The sequence below is a fragment of the Convolutriloba macropyga genome, chromosome 14, assembly GCF_964194025.1.
Source record: "Convolutriloba macropyga chromosome 14, txConMacr16.3, whole genome shotgun sequence".
NCBI classification, from domain to species: Eukaryota; Metazoa; Xenacoelomorpha; order Acoela; family Convolutidae; genus Convolutriloba; species Convolutriloba macropyga.
The window spans coordinates 45,110,844-45,130,590 of record NC_134481.1 but is presented as its reverse complement, the minus strand read 5'-3'; the positions used below and the strand labels follow the sequence as shown (position 1 = coordinate 45,130,590).

General features: G+C 39.1%; 1 protein-coding gene across 1 annotated transcript in view; it reads right to left on the bottom strand.

Annotated features, from left to right (window-relative positions):
- LOC142352950 (FYVE, RhoGEF and PH domain-containing protein 6-like) overlaps positions 1–19,747 on the bottom strand; it is a 62,265-nt gene that overhangs the window by 11,834 nt on the left and 30,684 nt on the right. The window contains exons 11-13 of the mRNA XM_075405108.1: positions 19,049–19,122; positions 17,576–17,717; positions 2,195–2,382 (exon numbers count right to left, since the gene is read on the bottom strand). Of these exons, the coding sequence (XP_075261223.1) occupies positions 2,195–2,382; positions 17,576–17,717; positions 19,049–19,122 (404 nt within the window). The remainder of the gene's footprint in view (positions 1–2,194; positions 2,383–17,575; positions 17,718–19,048; positions 19,123–19,747) is intronic.

Below are 19,747 nucleotides of genomic sequence, written 5' to 3'. Positions count from 1 at the left end.
CAGAGCATTGGAAGACAAATTTTCGCCAAAAAACACAATCTAAACTTAGTTAATTCTTTAAAACAGCCGTTGAGAAACCAATAATATTGTGCTTCAACTTTTACATTTTTGCTTATTACTTATTTTGAGCCAGACGACTCTTCTAGACCACGCGCAGCACAGAATTTTCTAACATACGTCTCAAGTTGGTCAATAAATATTCTTTATTTTCAGAAGAGAAGCTTCTTTACAACTACCACTTTTTTAATTTGAAAAATCACAACCCTCATTTGGATATAATTTTAACAAATATTAAAAAGCACGCATGGTCATCTAATTTCTAACAAACAGCAGCGCCATAAAGTCCTGGATTTCAACGGGAGCTTTCAGTAAGATTGTTTATTTTCAATAAAAAATTATCTTAAAAAAACAGTCAGTAAATTTCAAAAGAAATGTAGCGATCAGTTTATACGCTAGATGCAGCGAAAAAATAATTGAACGAACTTTTTTTCATCTAATTGTTCAATCAATAACTTTGGCCTGATGAATTCTTTACCAACTAGTTAGACTGAAGTTCCAGCTCAAAGTTTTTCTCGAAATGATTGTAACAGAATATAAAGAAGTCATCAAAAATTAGAGTTCTTGATTTTGTCTTTCGGGTAGGAACAAGTTAAGGTACAATCAATAACCCTTCAATTCAAAAATGTCTGGATGTTAATTAGTTTTTTTAAACAAAACAAAAAACTTTTCTCATTATTTACGTGATAAATGAATGAAAAAGTATGGTATTAAAGTTTTTTAACAAAATTTGATGAATTTTTAATGTTGATTACGGAAGTTTCTCGTCATTTACCTAAACACACACTTGCGTTTTAAAATTTGATACGTCAGTCAATTTTGAGTCAACTGGGGAAAATGTGTTTAAAAATTCTCGTCGCAAATATTCCAAATTTGGTTTCTTGTGAGAAAATACAATCAATTCAATTCTAACATAAAGATGGAAGGTGGCTTTGAATTAGCGTATCCCTCCACGCTTCAAAAAGTTCTTTTCTTACTGTTCCTGTTTTCCATTTATTTAAATAGCTCCCCTTTTTTAACCTGAATTAAAATTTGGAGTTTTATAACTGAGAATCACAAAAAAACTGATGTTTCTTTTTTTTCTCTAGGATGCGTACACAAAAAGTGAAAAATGGACTGAAGAAAAAAGCAGGCCTTGCATGTATATTCCCTCATTTTGAAAAAATGTTGGAACCAAAACGCACATAATTTTAAAAGTAGGATCTTTAACGCTAGCCTCCCCAAAACGATAATGGACAACAAATGCAACAGGGGTACCTAAATTATTGGCGGAGCTAGTGGAAAAGATTCAAAAAGTCTTACTTAAAAAACATAAGACATAATTTAGCGCCCACCAAAGACATATTTTTAGCACATATTTTTTGCATTCACTTTCTATAAGACTCATTTTTAGCATCTATTTTTGTAAAACATACATCAAGATACATATATTTTGACAAGATGCCGTTGCTTTTTATCAATAAATTTGACACACGTTTTTAACAGGTTTCGCTATATAAGGATAGGATGTTATTATCCACGCTAATGTTAAAATATTCTACATAAAAGTTTTTCCTTGGCATTTAATGCTCCATTATGATGATATCATTCCTGCAAACATATATAATGATCAAGAGAGAGAGAGAGAGAGAGAGAGAGAGAGAGAGAGAGAAATAGAGAGTCGAGCAAAAAATTATGCGAAATTTAGTCTGATCATGGTCTTATGATCAAAAACGATGCAAATTGTCATACGAGTGCTTTTTTAGTGCGGTTGACTCCTATTACGCAAACATTTTTGTAATTTGGCCATAATTGTAAAGTTTGTCCTCTCAGTTCTTCCATCTGGAAAAAAATTTCGTATGGCATTCTTTGACTACAACTTTCCCATAATTAATCGATCAATAAAATAATTTTTTTCCACCCAAATTCTATTAAATACATCAACTGCGTTTGGTTTTTGTGCTTTTCGGGCTTAATTTAAAAACTTCTTTTTTTTAAACTTTCAGTCAAGGAAGTTTTTATGACTACAACTTTTCAAAGAAGCCATAATATGAAGTTGTAATTTTATAACTTTTTGAACTATGGGGGGCAACCCGGGAACACACATAAAATTGTGCAGAATCATGCGAGTTAAATTATGTTAAAGAATGAAACCAACTTTTTTTCTGGTTGTCAGCGACCATTTTGAGCTTGTCCAGGTACTTCAAGGCCGACTCGGAGGGACTGGGCTCCAGTTCCATATAACACAGAATGCACACCCTGTCCCTCCTCTGCTTATAGGGCACAAATGCCACTTTAGAACACTCTGAACAAATTGCTCTACCACATGAGCGACAGTGGTGGTACCTGCAAACATGAAAACGAACATTCCAACCTTCAACTTTCCAAATTTTTGTATTTAAAGCTGACCTTTTAAGATTTTGCAAGGTTCTTACAAATAAGCTTGCAAGAAGTAATAAAATTGAACTTATGAAGGCTCTTGGTATAGAAAGCATCGAATCATGTTTACTTAATAACAGAACAAAAGCGTCCGGTCTAAAAATTTAGTCAACTTTTTTTGAACTTTGCAAAATGTAAAATCTGGACGCTTTGTGCCAGAATCATGTATGATTTGGATGATAGTCGTCTGAAATTTTATTGATAAGAATTTTAAATATAAACGTTAAGCTACTCAACCGGCAACAACGGGACGAGGTCATCTCGTTGACTGATAGGGGAGTAACGCCAATTTATGGACAACAGCGAAAAGTGCTTCAATTAGCCTAAGATGTCTTTTCCAACTTCTTTTTTATATACATAAGATTTTATAGAACACCATGATCCCATTGGAGTTCCTTTTGACAAAAATGTAAAAGTTTTTCTCGACATAAACCTTGACAACTACCAAGAGGACTTGAAAATTGTACTATTGTACTGCGAAAAATAGCGTGTAGAATATGAGCAGTTTAAGCAACTGAGAGCTCTTTTCCAGGTTCATACGAGAATTGAACTTATGACTGAACTAGTGGCTGGTCTATCCTATTGAGTGATATAAAAAGTTTACTTCGATTTTCACTGAGAAATAGTTAAACTGGGCAATAAAGTCTTGATTCAACAGAAAAAATGATACATCTCATGATTAAAAGTTAAAGTATGAAATACTTCGATTCAATGCCATTTGGGGACTTAAAGGGCCACTTACTTGAACCACGTTATATCGAGTTGAGCTTTAGCTTTCATAAAAATAGTGGTTCCTACACTGAAATACCAAAAAACACACGAACAAATATGCTCCATTCCGGGGTACAAAATATAAATCAAATGACCCTAAGAGCTGCTTTTTCGCCAGAATTATAGAAACTTGGAATGATATCATCAAATCTATACCAAATAGTAATAGCCATAAGTTCTAATCTGGGAAAAATCAGGACCCAATTACTTAAGCAGTTTTAAAACGTTTCATAATCTATGTTATGGGAGCTTATCGTAGAAAGACGTTAAATTCAATTAATATCGAAATAATTGATGCGTTATTTTCCACAGCGAAACGGTTTTTAAATTGTACATATGCCCAACACTCCCGTTGGCATAGTACTTTTATTTGGAATTCAAGTTTTTTGCAGACCAAAATTTGAAACCAACTATTCACAGCAGCTGTTTAAAAGATTAATGATAACTGACTTATTGTCTTCCTCGTCCGCAGTAATGAGCAATGGGAGAGCCTTAATGAAATTATTTAGGCTTTCCTTCTTGTGTGTCTAGTTGACACGTTGCTCAGTGCAATCGAGGAAAACAATGAACATGGAGAAATTTTAGAGTATAGTGGAAAAAGTTGAGATCATTTACTGGAAAGAAGATTAATTCGTGCTGCGTAAGGTAGTAATCGAGAGATTGAGGGTTCAAGTTACAGTGAGAGAGTTTTCAAATTGCTTTTTTTAAAAAAATTATTTTGCGCTGAAAATATTGAAATTGTATAAAATCAGCACTAAACTTTGCGTAGCTTCTACTGATCAAAACAATTTCTTCGGTAACTCCTTGGCCTAAGAAGGAAGCATAGGTTAAGGGATCACCACGATGATGTCGCTGAGAACTTTTGATGGTGGTTTGCGGAATGGGTAGAAAAGTCAGGCAGAGCTTTAAGCATCTTTGGTAGAATCAAGGAAAATTTTTGTTTAACTGCGTACAGTAAAATAACATTGAACTTCAACTGTATTCTCATATCACTTGAAAGAGACCAGAAAAAATTTAGCTAAAAGTCATTTTTTTAAAACCATTTTCTGGTGTTAACTCAAATCATGCTTCCTTAGCATAAATAATATTTAATGGGCAGAATCTACCCTACGCGTAGTTTTTTGTACCGTAGCTTGTATAGAAACATCATAGAGGCATCTAAATATCTTGATATTGAAACAATTACCACTTTCGATTTTGAAACAACTACCACTTTTAAAAAATAGCAAGTTTTAAAAAATGCTTACGATGATTTAATGCAACTGTACAGAGCTTAAGCATATTGAACTTTGAAATTTAAAATACAGCAGATGAAACAACAATTTGAGCAGAAGATCGCAACAGTGGTTAATTTTGTCAATGCGTATCGCAATTTTTCATACCCAGATTTATTTGGCGATTAATACGCTGTGTTGTTATTTTTCAGCCAACAAAATTTGTATTATGAGATGTGAGAGTACACTTGAATTGGAAACATTCGACTTCATCCCTTGACTCTATAATAAGCGAATAGATGCAGTCGTGCTGTGCTGTACACAATATAAATAATTTTCAAATGTCAGTTCGCAGTCAAGATAAATTTGTTGATGTGTTTGATATTTTTTTATATAGAAGATCGGACGTTTTTCACTTTTGTTTAGAAAAAAAAGCAGTTTTTTATCAAAATTAATTATTAATTGGTTTTACAATTGATTAACATTTCCAGTAGTTTTTCAGTTATTTTAACCCAGTCAGCATAGACACAAATTACCAGTAAAAACCGTAAATTGCATAGCATCGCTTTAATTGTTCACTTCTACTGAGAAATTACTGACAAAAGCCACAAAAATTAGGGGTCACAGAACTGTGCCCTTGGGATCACCATGGTTCATAAAGATGTTTGCCTGAAACCACTTTTATTGCACTAGATTCTACAAATCAAAAACAAAACTAAAAGATAAACTGTCGGTTTGAAAGAGTTAATCCGCTCTGCTTCTTTAGAGAATTTTTTGTGAAATTTTTATTTTACAAAAAAATCATAATCATTTTTTCTGTGAAATGTGCTTTTTTGCTTGTTTTCTTGTTTCCAAAGTCAAAATGTTTTCTTATCTGAATTGTTTTGGTAGTCTTATTTGGTTGAGCAAGTCCATCATTTGGATTAAGTGTATTATCTCGGAAACTTTAGTACATTTAGCAATCACCGAAACTGAGCAATAATTAGTCAAAATGATAGATAGTCCCTTCTTCTGGTTAGAAAGATACTCGAATGTGTTCAAGAACAGTAGGAAAAAGCCTGTTTTGAATGCGACCTTGATAAATTTTTTTGAATTACCTCCTAATTGCATAAGTTTCACAGTTCAAGCTTTGACAACTCTTGGACCTGATGATTTATGGGTTTAAATTATTGACAACTCAAATAATATTTCCAAGGTTTTCAAAATTATGCTCCATTTTATCTATTTCTGTAGGAATTTTTGCTCCTATTGTTTTGCCTTTTTGAGTAAAAATTTTGTTAAGACCATTGCAAATGTTCTTCTTGTCATTATTTTTGCTGCCGAATGCTTCTCTAACGGCTATGATTCAAAGTTTTCCCAAATTATATCACAACTAATTTCGATTGTTGCTTGCTTGGTCTTTTTTGTACAGACCAAGTACATCCCAATTCAAGAAGTTGTGTTGGCGCCACTTCAAATCAGCTACAAAAGAATCAGACAGCAAGAAATAACTTTTGAAACTGAAAAAACTTGAAATTTGTCAAAACTCAAAAATGGTCAAAACTGAAAAATTTTACAAGTTGGGACCGAAAATTTGTCCATCCCCCCGATTTTGGGAAGGCAAAACCCGAGCAACCCGAGGTTATGGCAGACGGTTAGGGTTAACTCTAAGCTACTCATGGACCCAACGAACGCTATTGCATCAGACCCACAAGTGTGTCTATTAGCACTTATATGGTGCAGAATTGGCATTTTTCGATATTTTGTTATTTATTGTTAAATTTATTAAGTTGTTTATTTTATGATATTTTAGATGATCATTATAGGTGAAATACCGTACATTCGAGGCATTTAGAGCCACGTAATAACCCTCCGTGCTCATGTCAACAAAAGTAAACATTGCAGTAATTTGACATTTACTATGTAAACAATGACCTAAATCATTTTCTTGATTAACCAATAAGAGACAAATAGCAATGATGTTATAATCGATAAATATTTGATTATTTACTTTAACCCAAAGTGTTTGATTAGTCAAACCGTATTGTATTTAGAACCATTAGAAACTGTTACCATGAGCAGTTGGCTCTCAGATAGACTAAAATTTGATTCTTAATAACTTTAGTCTTTTTTGCTAAGTTTTGATAGATCTTAAGATCTTGCGAGTTCTAAGTTAGTTGAGCTCACTTGACGAGAAGTTTGCAACAATACTAGCTACTGGTTGAAGCCTTACAAACTTCAGCACGAGATTGAACATAGATTATCACTTAGGATTTTCTTAACTTCAATCAATAAAATTAAAGTTACAGTCCTTTAAATACGTCCGAGCGACTAATTATTCCTGCGAGATCGTTAGTCAATCAAGCCCAGTGAAGAACCAGGCCGGGGTAAAACTCGAGAACCTGGCTGTGATATATCGGTTCCGCTGAGATTCTTGAGCAGCCGCAACATTTGGTCCGCCGACCCGGACAACAACAACAGCAGTTACACAAACAGCAACGAATCTTCGATTCAACCTGGTGGACTAAAACACAACCAGCAACGATAGCAAGCAAAAGTCCCAACAGACACTGGAAGACAGCTGATTGGAAGGCGAGTGCTCAACTCAAGACGTTAGAGAAAGAGCAATCTGACCTACTCAAGTCCTTCTCCAGACACCTCAACGAGCTAGAAGACTACTTGACAGAAAACAAAACAATGACGGCCGAAGGTGCTTATCGACGTTTCTTCGAGACGTACGACAACTTGGAAGACAACCGACAACAGCAGAGGTCACTATTAAAACCAAAGTATTTTGAAAGCTTTGACAATGACACCAAGCGTATGTTAGAAGAAAAGAGTAAAGTTTTGCGATGGGTAGTTGACAACGTACCAGATCGCCGAGACATTGAAGATTGTCGCGCAGTAGTTGTCGACTACCGGAAAGACACATTGCAATGGTACAAATTTTTGGAAGATTCTGTTTCAATCGAGAACGAAATGTTAGAGCTAGAAACGAAAATGAAAGCAGAAATTTTAAGCGAATCCGAAAAACAGATAATGTGTGGTCAGGCGGAACGGTTATTAGAAAGGCTAGATGAAATTTTCCCAGAATGTCTTCGATTATTGAAGACAGAAGCTTGTCACTGTGGGTTTACGAATTTCAGTAATGCTAGGAGTCACTATCAAGACTTGATCAAACAGTACAGGCTCAGCAAGGATTGTGGAAACCAAACATCGTTAGTGACTACTACATCGACTGGTGACAAAGACCCAAACGATGAAACTGTAATTGATACAGGAAATGGAGCAATAGAAAACGCTGAGGAGAACGCCGAGGTCTCTTCCAAGCATTCTGCTACACATGGAAGCAGAAAACAACCCAGTATCGGCAACTCGCGATCATCGAGAAGGCGACAGATCGAAGAAATGGAGCTCGAAAACCTAAGAGCAAAGAAAGAAACAGAGCAACGACTGCGAGAGCGCCAGTTGGAGTTAGAGCAGGAGCGTGAAGAAATAGATCTTCGTCGCCAGCAAGAAGAGTTACGTTTACAACAGCAACAACAACAACAACAACAAGAACAAGAGTTACGTCTTAAGATGCAACAACAAGAAGATGAACTGCGTCTTCGACAGCATCAGCGAGCACTTGAAAACGAAAAAAGAAAGCAGAGGAAGAAGAAGAAGAAAGACGTATGAAACTTGAGCTGACCAAAGGAAGCTCAAGAGCATCTGGATCAGCGGCAGATGAGATAGAAAGTGTTGGATCAAAATAAAATCACGAAAAAACAGCAGGGTGGGCAGAATCAGTGGCTCAACAGTCTGTCCATAGACGGCCACTTTCTCCAAATGTTGTTATCGACCCTCCAGCGAATGTCACCAAGGACAGAGCTGACAAACGTTTCAGCACCTACCCGAAAACTACCCCACTGTTCCAACCGGGCGAAAGACTCTTCTCAACGCAACTGACAGAACCGAGCATTCTCAAGAAAACAGAAGTCCGTAAATAAATTAGAGTAACGGACCCACCAGCAGCGCCGTTGACAAGGACGACGTTTCAGCAGCAGGGAACGTCGGCAATCCAAATTAGAAACAGGAGTCAGAGTCCCATTAACAACTCTCGAAACAGGTCTGCCGAGAGCAGAAACAGGAGCACAATGAATCACATCACTCCCTAAGTCATTTATCAACCAGTACCAAGCAGTGGTACCAGTGGCTTGCCAAAACTAAAACTGACTGAGTTTTCAGGAGATCCTCTGGAGTGGCCAGAGTGGTCAGGTCTCTTTGATGTTGTTGTTCATCAAAAGCCAATCAGCGATACAGAAAAGATGTAATACCTGAAGATCAGTCTCACGGGTCAAGCAAAAGCAGCGATATCGGGAATGGGATTCAGCTCGCAATCATACTATCATGCTTGGGATATACTCTGTGAGAAGTATGGCAGATCAGATGTCATAGTCAATTCAAGAAAATACATACTCATCCTCCAATTCGACACGACAATTCTACGAGCATCGTCAGGTTTGCAAATGTGGTTACAAATGTAGTGAACACCTTGACTCAACTTGGATATACATCCGACCTAGAATCAGAAGGAGGGCTAAGTTCAACAACGAGAAAACTTTCTCCGCAACAGAGAGAACAGTGGTTGCAGTACATGCAAGATCGTCGACTACTGAGAGGCAAGTTGATTGTTTTCAAAGAGTGGCTTGCCTCCAAAGCTGCAATTCTTGAGAACTTGTTAGCACAGACAAGCTCGTCGTTTGACAGAAACAAATTTCAAAGCCGTGATAAACCGAAGACGAGTACCTTTGCTTCAAACGCTGAAGAGTCGAGCAAACACAAGAATTTCGAATGTCCCTTCAAAGACGGGCAACATCCTATTTGGAGGTGTGAAAAGCTTAAATCACTGAAAGTAAATGAACGACGAGAGTATGTCCAGAAGTTCCGACTGTGTTTCAATTGTTTGAAACCAGGCCACATGTCGAAGGACTGCAAAAGCAGGACATGTAGTGTACCCAGCTGTGGAAGGAGATACAACAGACTTTTGCACAACGAATTAACGAAGAAGGAAACTGCAAAGAATGTCTCAGATGCTACAACTGCAGTAGCAACTAACATCACCCAAGGAGGACTTCCAGTGGTACGAATCAAGCTGACAAACGGAGACTTAAGCCTAAATGTACTAGCAATGTGTGATTCGGGATCCTCAATCTCATTTGTGGACAAATCAGTAGTGTCAAAACTCCAACTCCAAGGCCGAACATCATCTCTATCAGTAGCAGGGATTCACGGATCACAAGATGCCAAGACGGAAATAGTGCCGATAGCTGTTTCAGCGCATGAGAAGTCTCGACCATTGACAACAGTGCAATTCTATGTGCACGAGAAACTGAAGTTGGGTGACCAGATTGTGGAGCTGCAAGAGTTGAAAGACCGCTACCCACATTTGAGGAACTTGCCAAATCAGAGCTTCAATCTAAACGATGTTCAAGTGATTCTTGGACAAGATTGTTACGACATTCATCACCCTTTTGAATTCAAGAAGCCAGAAGACAAAGCTGCACCATAGGCAGTGAAATAAAAAATTGGCTGGGCCCTAAGTGGTCCACTGCCAGCGAAGCAGGCAGCAACTCTTGCAACCACAACCACAGCAACTTCAATTGTAGATGATAAACTAGCAAACCAGTTGAGCAAGTGGTGGGATATCGAGTCCTACGCTTCAAACTGCGATGTCACCAGACATTCAAAGGAAGAACCACGAGCAATTAAGACGTTGGAACAAACGACCCGATTCAACGGTGAAAGATACGAAGTTGGACTTCTGTGGCGAGAGAACGAAGTGAAGTTACCAAACAAATTCTACTCTGCAATGGGGCAACTCAAGTCCTTAGAACGACGCCTACAGAAAGACGAGGCGCTAAAGAAGCGCTACCAAGAAACCATCGACACAGATGTACGTTCGGAAAGTAGATCAAGCTGAACTGAAAGAAACCAAAGACAAACTGCAATGGTATTTACCACATCATCCCGTCATAAACCCGCACAAACCGGAAAAAGTCAGAAGAGTGTGCAACGCAGCAGCAAAGTATCAAGGTGTAGCCCTTAACGACAAAGTTCTACCTGGGCCAGACCTGCTGCAGAGTCTGATCGGAATTATATTTCGCTTCCGAGAACACCAAATAGCTTTATCGGTCGACATAGAAGCAATGTTTCTTCAAGTTGCTGTCCCGAGCGATGACAGCCGTTGTTTACGATTCCTCTGGAGAGAAGATCCAGAGCAGAGAATAGAAGTCTATGAGTATACACGACACGTTTTTGGGGCGAAGAGCTCGCCGACTTGTGCAAATTACGCTTTGCATCAAGTGGCGAAAGATAACGCGAAAGAAAACGAAAATCTTGTCAAATCAGTCCAGCGAAATTTCTACATGGACGACTTCCTCAAGTCAGTCAGAACACCTCAAGAAGCGATTGAAATCTACCAGAAAGTCAGAGACATCCTCATCAAAGGTGGATTCAATTTGACGAAATGAATAACAAGTGACGAAGAAGTCAAGTCACACATTCCAGAGACAGACAGGTCAACGAAAGTTGTGAAAACTTAAAGATCATGTGCGAAACCTTAAAGAAGGCAAGTTAGTTTGGCTAGTAGATGACTCTGTGAAACGCTGTGAATACAAACTTGGAATCAATGAGATCTTCACTGGCAACGACGGAGTTGTGAGATCAACGAGAGTCAAAATGGCACATGGAGAGCTAAACCGGCCAGTCGTGAAGTTAGCGCCAGTATTCTACGATGGTGTTTCCGAGATCGAAAACAGGGCCGGCGATGTTGGCGCCACTTCAAATCAGCTACAAAAGCCATCAGACAGCAAGAAATAACTTTTGAAACTGAAAAAACTTGAAATTTGTCAAAACTCAAAAATGGTCAAAACTGAAAAATTTTACAAGTTGGGACCAAAAATTTGTCCACCCCCCCCCCGATTTTGGGAAGGCAAAACCCGAGCAACCCGAGGTTATGGCAGACGGTTAGGGTTACCTCTAAGCTACTCATGGAACCAACGAACGCTATTGCATCAGACCCAAAAGTGTGTCTATTAGCACTTATATGGTGCAAAATTGGCATTTTTCGATATTTTGTTATATATTGAGTTGAGAGAAATAAGGACAATGTCAATAAATCGACTTTATTTCGAAAACGGATACACAAGCTTGAGACTACAAAACACTGCCGACATCGGAACCCGAGGAAAGTCCATCGAAGGCCTCAAGGAGTCCGTATGGCTAAACGGGCCGGCATGGCTCCAGGCAGATGAAGAAAAGTGGCCACAGCCGTGGTGTCAAGTGAACGAACTCGAACCCGAGCAAGTTACGAGTACTGTAGCAACAGAAACAAAGCTAGAACAACTATTTGACTGGAGACGATACAGTACCTTCAATCGAATTAAAAACTTCATTGCCTACTGCATGAGGTTCAAGACAAAGCAGAAGGGTACCCTCAAAGCAGACGAAATTCATCAAGCAGAGCAAATACTGTTTCGATTTGTTCAAAACGAAAGCTTCCCGAATGTTTCGAAGTCTATAGCAAACAGCAAAGAAATCTCCAAAACTTTAAACATTGCCAAATTGTCACCCTTCATAAAGGAAGATAGAACAATTAGAGTGAAAGGCCGACTGAAGCATTCAGACCTTGACTACAATGCAAAACATCCAATATTGTTAACAGCAAAACATCCAGTTGTACAACTTCTGTTGGAGAAAGCACATCGAGACAACCTACATGAGGTCACAGAATACGTAAGCAACATGCCTCAACAAGAATACTTGATCATCGGGCTGAGAAATGCATGAAGAAAAATCAAGTCAAGATGTATCAAATGCAGACACAGGAACGCCAACCCAATCCACCCACCGATGGCGGATCTACCCCGAGAACGACTTGATGAACATGTGTTCCCATTCACCCATACCGGAGTCGACTACTTCGGACCCTTCGAAGTCAAGTTCCTAGGACGTACCTTGAAGAGATGGTGCTGCCTCTTCACTTGCCTGACAACCAGAGCAGTACACATCGAAGTCGCACAGTCATTGGACACCGAGTCATGTCTAGCTGCAGTGACAAGATTCATGGCAAGACGTGGCTACCCGAATACCATCACCAGTGACAACGGAACAAATTTTGTTGGAGCAGCCGATGAGCTGAAATCATTCATGAACGAGTAGGACAAAGCAAAGATTGAGAGTGACTTAACACAGAAAAAGATTGTTTGGAATTTCAATCCTCCCGGAGCTCCTCACTTTGGTGGAATCTGGGAAAGACTGGTTCAAAGTTGCAAGAAGGTCATAATTACATTCTTGGACAACCGAAGCCTCGCCGACGAGGTACTCAGCACAACAAGGTGTCTTGTAGAGCAGACTCTCAACGCAAGACCCCTGACAGCAGTAAGTGACGACCCTGAAGATTTGACAGCACTCACACCTAATCATTTCTTGCTAGGACGAGAGAACGCGAGTGCACCATTCATGCCATCCAGTGAACGCTACCACGACCTGAGAAAATCTTTCAAAACGGTTCAAGCATATGCCGACATGATCTGGAAAAGATGGACTCGTGAATATCTTCCACAATGGAACCAAAGGTCGAAGTGGTCAAAAGATCATGTGCGAAACCTTAAAGAAGGCAAGTTAGTTTGGCTAGTAGATGACTCTGTGAAACGCTGTGAATACAAACTTGGAATCAATGAGATCTTCACTGGCAACGACGGAGTTGTGAGATCAGCGAGAGTCAAAATGGCACATGGAGAGCTAAACCGGCCAGTCGTGAAGTTAGCGCCAGTATTCTACGATGGTGTTTCCGAGATCGAAAACAGGGCCGGCGATGTTGGCGCCACTTCAAATCAGCTACAAAAGCCATCAGACAGCAAGAAATAACTTTTGAAACTGAAAAAACTTGAAATTTGTCAAAACTCAAAAATGGTCAAAACTGAAAAATTTTACAAGTTGGGACCGAAAATTTGTCCACCCCCCCCCCCCCCCGATTTTGGGAAGGCAAAACCCGAGCAACCCGAGGTTATGGCAGACGGTTAGGGTTACCTCTAAGCTACTCATGGAACCAACGAACGCTATTGCATCAGACCCAAAAGTGTGTCTATTAGCACTTATATGGTGCAAAATTGGCATTTTTCGATATTTTGTTATATATTGAGTTGAGAGAAATAAGGACAATGTCAATAAATCGACTTTATTTTGAAAACGGATACACAAGCTTGAGACTACAAATTTTCACAGATGCATCAGAGGAAGCAATGTGCATTGTGGCATATCTCCAAGATGAAGCAACTCTAAAACTGACATATGTAATAGGGAAATGCCGTGTGGCACCCATCAGACATATGACAATACCGAAGCTAGAACTTCAAGCGGCGGTCTACGGAGTTCGGCTCAGAAAGCAGATACTCAATGAACATGATGTCAAAATTGACAAAATCTTTCATTGGACGGACTCATCAACAGTGCTACAGTGGCTACCGGCAGCGCACAAAAAACAAAAAGTATTCGTTGCGAACAGAGCAGCGGAAATACTGGAAAACTCATCGATGGATCAATGTAGACAGGTCAAAGGTGTCGAAAACACTGCCGACATCGGAATCCGAGGAATGTCCATCGAAGGCCTCAAGGAGCCCGTATGGCTAAACGGGCCGGCATGGCTCCAGGCAGATGAAGAAAAGTGGCCAAAGCCGTGGTGTCAAGTGAACGAACTCGAACCCGAGCAAGTTACGAGTACTGTAGCAACAGAAACAAAGCTAGAACAACTATTTGACTGGAGACGATACAGTACCTTCAATCGAATTAAAAACTTCATTGCCTACTGCATGAGGTTCAAGGCAAAGCAGAAGGGTACCCTCAAAGCAGACGAAATTCATCAAGCAGAGCAAATACTGTTTCGATTTGTTCAAAACGAAAGTTTCCCGAATGTTTCGAAGTCTATAGCAAACAGCAAAGAAATCTCCAAAATTTTAAACATTGCCAAATTGTCACCCTTCATAAAGGAAGATAGAACAATTAGAGTGAAAGGCCGACTGAAGCATTCAGACCTTGACTACAATGCAAAACATCCAATATTGTTAACAGCAAAACATCCAGTTGTACAACTTCTGTTGGAGAAAGCACATCGAGACAACCTACATGAGGTCACAGAATACGTAAGCAACATGCCTCAACAAGAATACTTGATCATCGGGCTGAGAAATGTATGAAGAAAAATCAAGTCAAGATGTATCAAATGCAGACACAGGAACGCCAACCCAATCCACCCACCGATGGCGGATCTACCCCGAGAACGACTTGATGAACATGTGTTCCCATTCACCCATACCGGAGTCGACTACTTCGGACCCTTCGAAGTCAAGTTCCTAGGACTTACCTTGAAGAGATGGTGCTGCCTCTTCACTTGCCTGACAACCAGAGCAGTACACATCGAAGTCGCACAGTCATTGGACACCGAGTCATGTCTAGCTGCAGTGACAAGATTCATGGCAAGACGTGGCTACCCGAATACCATCACCAGTGACAACGGAACAAATTTTGTTGGAGCAGCCGATGAGCTGAAATCATTCATGAACGAGTAGGACAAAGCAAAGATTGAGAGTGACTTAACACAGAAAAAGATTGTTTGGAATTTCAATCCTCCCGGAGCTCCTCACTTTGGTGGAATCTGGGAAAGACTGGTTCAAAGTTGCAAGAAGGTCATAATTACATTCTTGGACAACCGAAGCCTCGCCGACGAGGTACTCAGCACAACAAGGTGTCTTGTAGAGCAGACTCTCAACGCAAGACCACTGACACAAGTAAGTGACGACCCTGAAGATTTGACAGCACTCACACCTAATCATTTCTTGCTAGGACGAGAGAACGCGAGTGCACCATTCATGCCATCCAGTGAACGCTACCACGACCTGAGAAAATCTTTCAAAACGGTTCAAGCATATGCCGACATGATCTGGAAAAGATGGACTCGTGAATATCTTCCACAATGGAACCAAAGGTCGAAGTGGTCAAAAGATCATGTGCGAAACCTTAAAGAAGGCAAGTTTGTTTGGCTAGTAGATGACTCTGTGAAACGCTGTGAATACAAACTTGGAATCAATGAGATCTTCACTGGCAACGACGGAGTTGTGAGATCAGCGAGAGTCAAAATGGCACATGGAGAGCTAAACCGGCCAGTCGTGAAGTTAGCGCCAGTATTCTACGATGGTGTTTCCGAGATCGAAAACAGGGCCGGCGATGTTGGCGCCACTTCAAATCAGCTACAAAAGCCATCAGACAGCAAGAAATAACTTTTGAAACTGAAAAAACTTGAAATTTGTCAAAACTCAAAAATGGTCAAAACTGAAAAATTTTACAAGTTGGGACCGAAAATTTGTCCACCCCCCCCCCGATTTTGGGAAGGCAAAACCCGAGCAGCCCGAGGTTATGGCAGACGGTTAGGATTACCTCTAAGCTACTCATGGAACCAACGAACGCTATTGCATCAGACCCAAAAGTGTGTCTATTAGCACTTATATGGTGCAAAATTGGCATTTTTCGATATTTTGTTATATATTGTTAAATTTCGTAAGTTGTTTATTTTATGATATTTTAGATGATCATTATAGGTGAAATACCGTAAATTCGAGGCATTTAGAGCCACGTAATAACCATCCGTGCTTATGTCAACAAAAGTAAACATTGCAGTAATTTGACATTTACTATGTAAACAATGACCTAAATCATTTTCTTGATTAACCAATCAGAGACAAGTAGCAATGATGTTATAATCGATAAAGTTTTGATTATTTACTTTAACCCAAAGTGTTTGATTAGTCAAACCGTATTGTATTTAGAATCATTAGAAACTGTTAACAAGAGCAGTTGGCTCTCAGATAGACTAAAATTTGATTCTTAATAACTTTAGTCTTTTTTGCTAAGTTTTGATAGATCTTAAGATCTTGCGAGTTCTAAGTTAGTTGAGCTCACTTGACGAGAAGTTTGCAACAATACTAGCTACTGGTTGAAGCCTTTCAAACTTCAGCACGAGGTTGAACATAGATTATCACTTAGGATTTTCTTAACTTCAATCAACAAAATTAAAGTTACAGTCCTTTAAATACGTCCGAGCGACTAATTATTTCTGCGAGATCGTTATTGCATCGAGCCCAGTGAAGAACCAGGCCGGCGTAAAACTCGAGAACCAGGCTGTGATATAACGGTTCCGCTGAGATTCTTGAGCAGCCGCAACAAGTTGACTTCCTTAGCTCTTGGCATTTTCAAATTTGCAGGTTGCGTGTTTAAGCAGAATACGTGTCTCTGCAGAATTCACATCAAAGTTCTGGCTGAACATATCGAATTGCTACCCGGTTCTATGTAAATACCAGAATTTCTATCATAGACTTCTAGCAGAGTCACATAATCTATACATAAACCGAAAGTTTATGGATAGCCAACATCTGCCCGGGTCGAGAAAATTTCCAAAAATTATGTAAAAAATGCGCTGAAATGCGCTCAATTTTCAAAAAATTCAGCGCAAAAACCTTACATAATAATGCGCTGATATGCGCTGAAAAGTGCTGAAACTTTGTAAGAAATGCAATGAAATCCACTGAAATTTTAAAAAGTTCAGCTGAAATTGCAAAAGGTTCAGCTCTTTTCTTTCGCTCCGAAGCTCGAACCCCGATCATTGTGTCTCATCTATCAATTAATCCACTGCGATATTGAGAACTGAAATGCTTCTCATTTAATTTGAATTTATAATATTAAAACGTTTGATATGAAAAGCGCTGAAATTATGTAAGAAATGCGCTGAAAAATGTGCTGAGACTTATGTAAGAAATGTGCTGAAAATGCGCTGAAATCATGTAAGAAATGCGCTGAAGATGTGCTGAAATTTTAAAGTTTAAGCGCCATCTCGAAATTTCAGCGCATTTCAGCTCATTCAGCACATGTCTTACATAATTTCAGCGCATTCAGCGCATTTCTTACAAAACTATGCGCTGAAACCGCGCTGACATCTTGACCCGGGTGGCTATGTATAAAAGAACTTCTGGCCTTGTGACTTCTGGCACTGGAGACTTCAGGCATTTTAAAATTCAATTATTCGTTTTTCTTAATGTTAATGGCACCTGTTAAAAGTTGAGAATTTCTTTTTGCAGCCAGGAATCTGGCAAGCAGAGACAGTGTCATCCCTGATCCAGACTGGTGCTGTCTGGCCAATTGCATCCCCTTCTGCCAGCTGACCGATTGACCTCAGTCTGTCCTTGTGCTCTAAAAATAATTCCAATTAATACACGCTACACTTTTTAATTACTTATTAAATAGTACTTTAAGTTTAAAAATAGAACCAATATTCTGTCAACAATTTTTGCATATCCTAGTTCATTTGGCCTAAAACGGGCTTTTGCTAAACCCGTTAATAAATACTTCGGGTATCTTCGAGATACCGAAATTTCGGGTCTTTCTTATTATAGCCCCCCCCCCCCCCCCAAAGGTTTTGAAATTCCAAGTGTTAGCTAAGCACCGCCGATTTTTGGTCACGCCAATTGTCAATTTTAACTGTGACTATTCATACCATTGCAGCCTGATGCAGGGTCTTATCAAGAACTGCCAAAAATGTTTCGCAAGACATGTCAAGATCATATGCATCATGTTAAAACACTCACGTGCTCATTTTAAGATGCCGAAAGTCTGCAGTGCCAGAAGTTAAGATGCCAGAAGTTGCTTCTTAGCCAGAAGTTGACTTCCGTTGACTTTCGTCATTTTAAAACGGGCGCGTTTTGTGTTTTAAGCATGGTTAAGTGACTCTGCAGAAGTCACTTCGAAATTCTGACTGAATATCTCGAAGCGCTTCGCGGTTCTCTATAAAGCCCAGAAGTTCTCAGTGACTTCAAGCAGAGTCACTTAACCATTAGTTAAAAAACAGGGAACAGACTTTAATAATCTTTTGCTACAACCTCATATCTCGAACCGCTTCGTAAACAAACGCGATAAACGCCAGAAGTCCTCTAACCATTACTTAAGGTTTATCAAGCTATGCGATACGCATGGTCAATTTTGTTCAAGCATAATGTAACGTACCTACTATTCATTGAACAGAGCAATTTCATTAGATTTATTGGCTCTATCCTGTTTTGCCCCCCCCCCCCCCCCAGCTTAGTGAGCTTATATTTTTTATGCCCCCGCGCACGTGCTATTATTTTACATAGTAACGTGCTATATTATAACAACAAATAATTTGTAACTTGGGGTCATAAACAACACTGGGGGGACAGAATAGATCTTTGAACCAAAATTAGCACGTGAATGAAAATTTTTGATTTGAGGTCTCGGGCACTAGTGGCATTGTATTGTCGGTCCCATAAAGTTGCAGCGCAAGCGAACGTTTGAATAGCTTCGGACATGCAACTGAACATCAAAATGCTGATATCTACATGTCTTAAACTTGACCTTTGACCTTTGAAACGTTCGATGGTGTTGCAGCTTTATGGGACTAACTATATAAAACATTGCCGGTTCATAAGTTTCCGAGGTAAATTGTAAAGTCATTCTAAGGGTTCTTTGTTACTACATTAGTGCAAATGTTTTCCATATTGACTTACCTTTAGAGGTTTTGTTGATTGCTTCGTACCACGTTGTCTGCTGTTCTGTATCTTTACAAATCACAGTCACAGACCTGAACAAATAATTCAAAAATATGTACAGAGATAAGAGTAAAATCACATTTTTGCTCGAATATTGAATTTGGATCATATTCTAGAAATTTTGAAAAAAACAGGAGTACAGTTCGTGAAACACAATCAAAACAAACAAACAAATAAACGACCTGGCCACCATTCTAATTAGAAAGTTAGCTCCTGTTAATCACTGAAGCATGCACAACAAAAAAATTTAAAGAAACTGAATAAACTCAACCTTTCTTCTTCCTTAAATAAACTAGCATTGAAAATTTATTAAATTGGTCAACATCTATCGGACTTAGGCATAGTGCAACCATCTTCGAGTAAACCAAGAGAGAGACAGTGAAAGGACATCTTTTCAAAATCTTGACAAAATCCATTCTTCATTCTTGAGTCTTTAGCTGAAAATAAGTGAGTGGCGCCATAGTCACTGTGCCCTTTAAACTAAAAAATGGCCTTTCGGTTTGTCGGTTCAGGTAATTATCAAATAAAAGGTATATGGTTCATTAGCAAGTGATGAAGAAGTGCATTACATCTTTTATAACATATACAGGCTATTTCAGCTAAAAACAAGTGTCGTGAGACATCGCAGTCCCCCAATTAACATCTATACTTACGCTA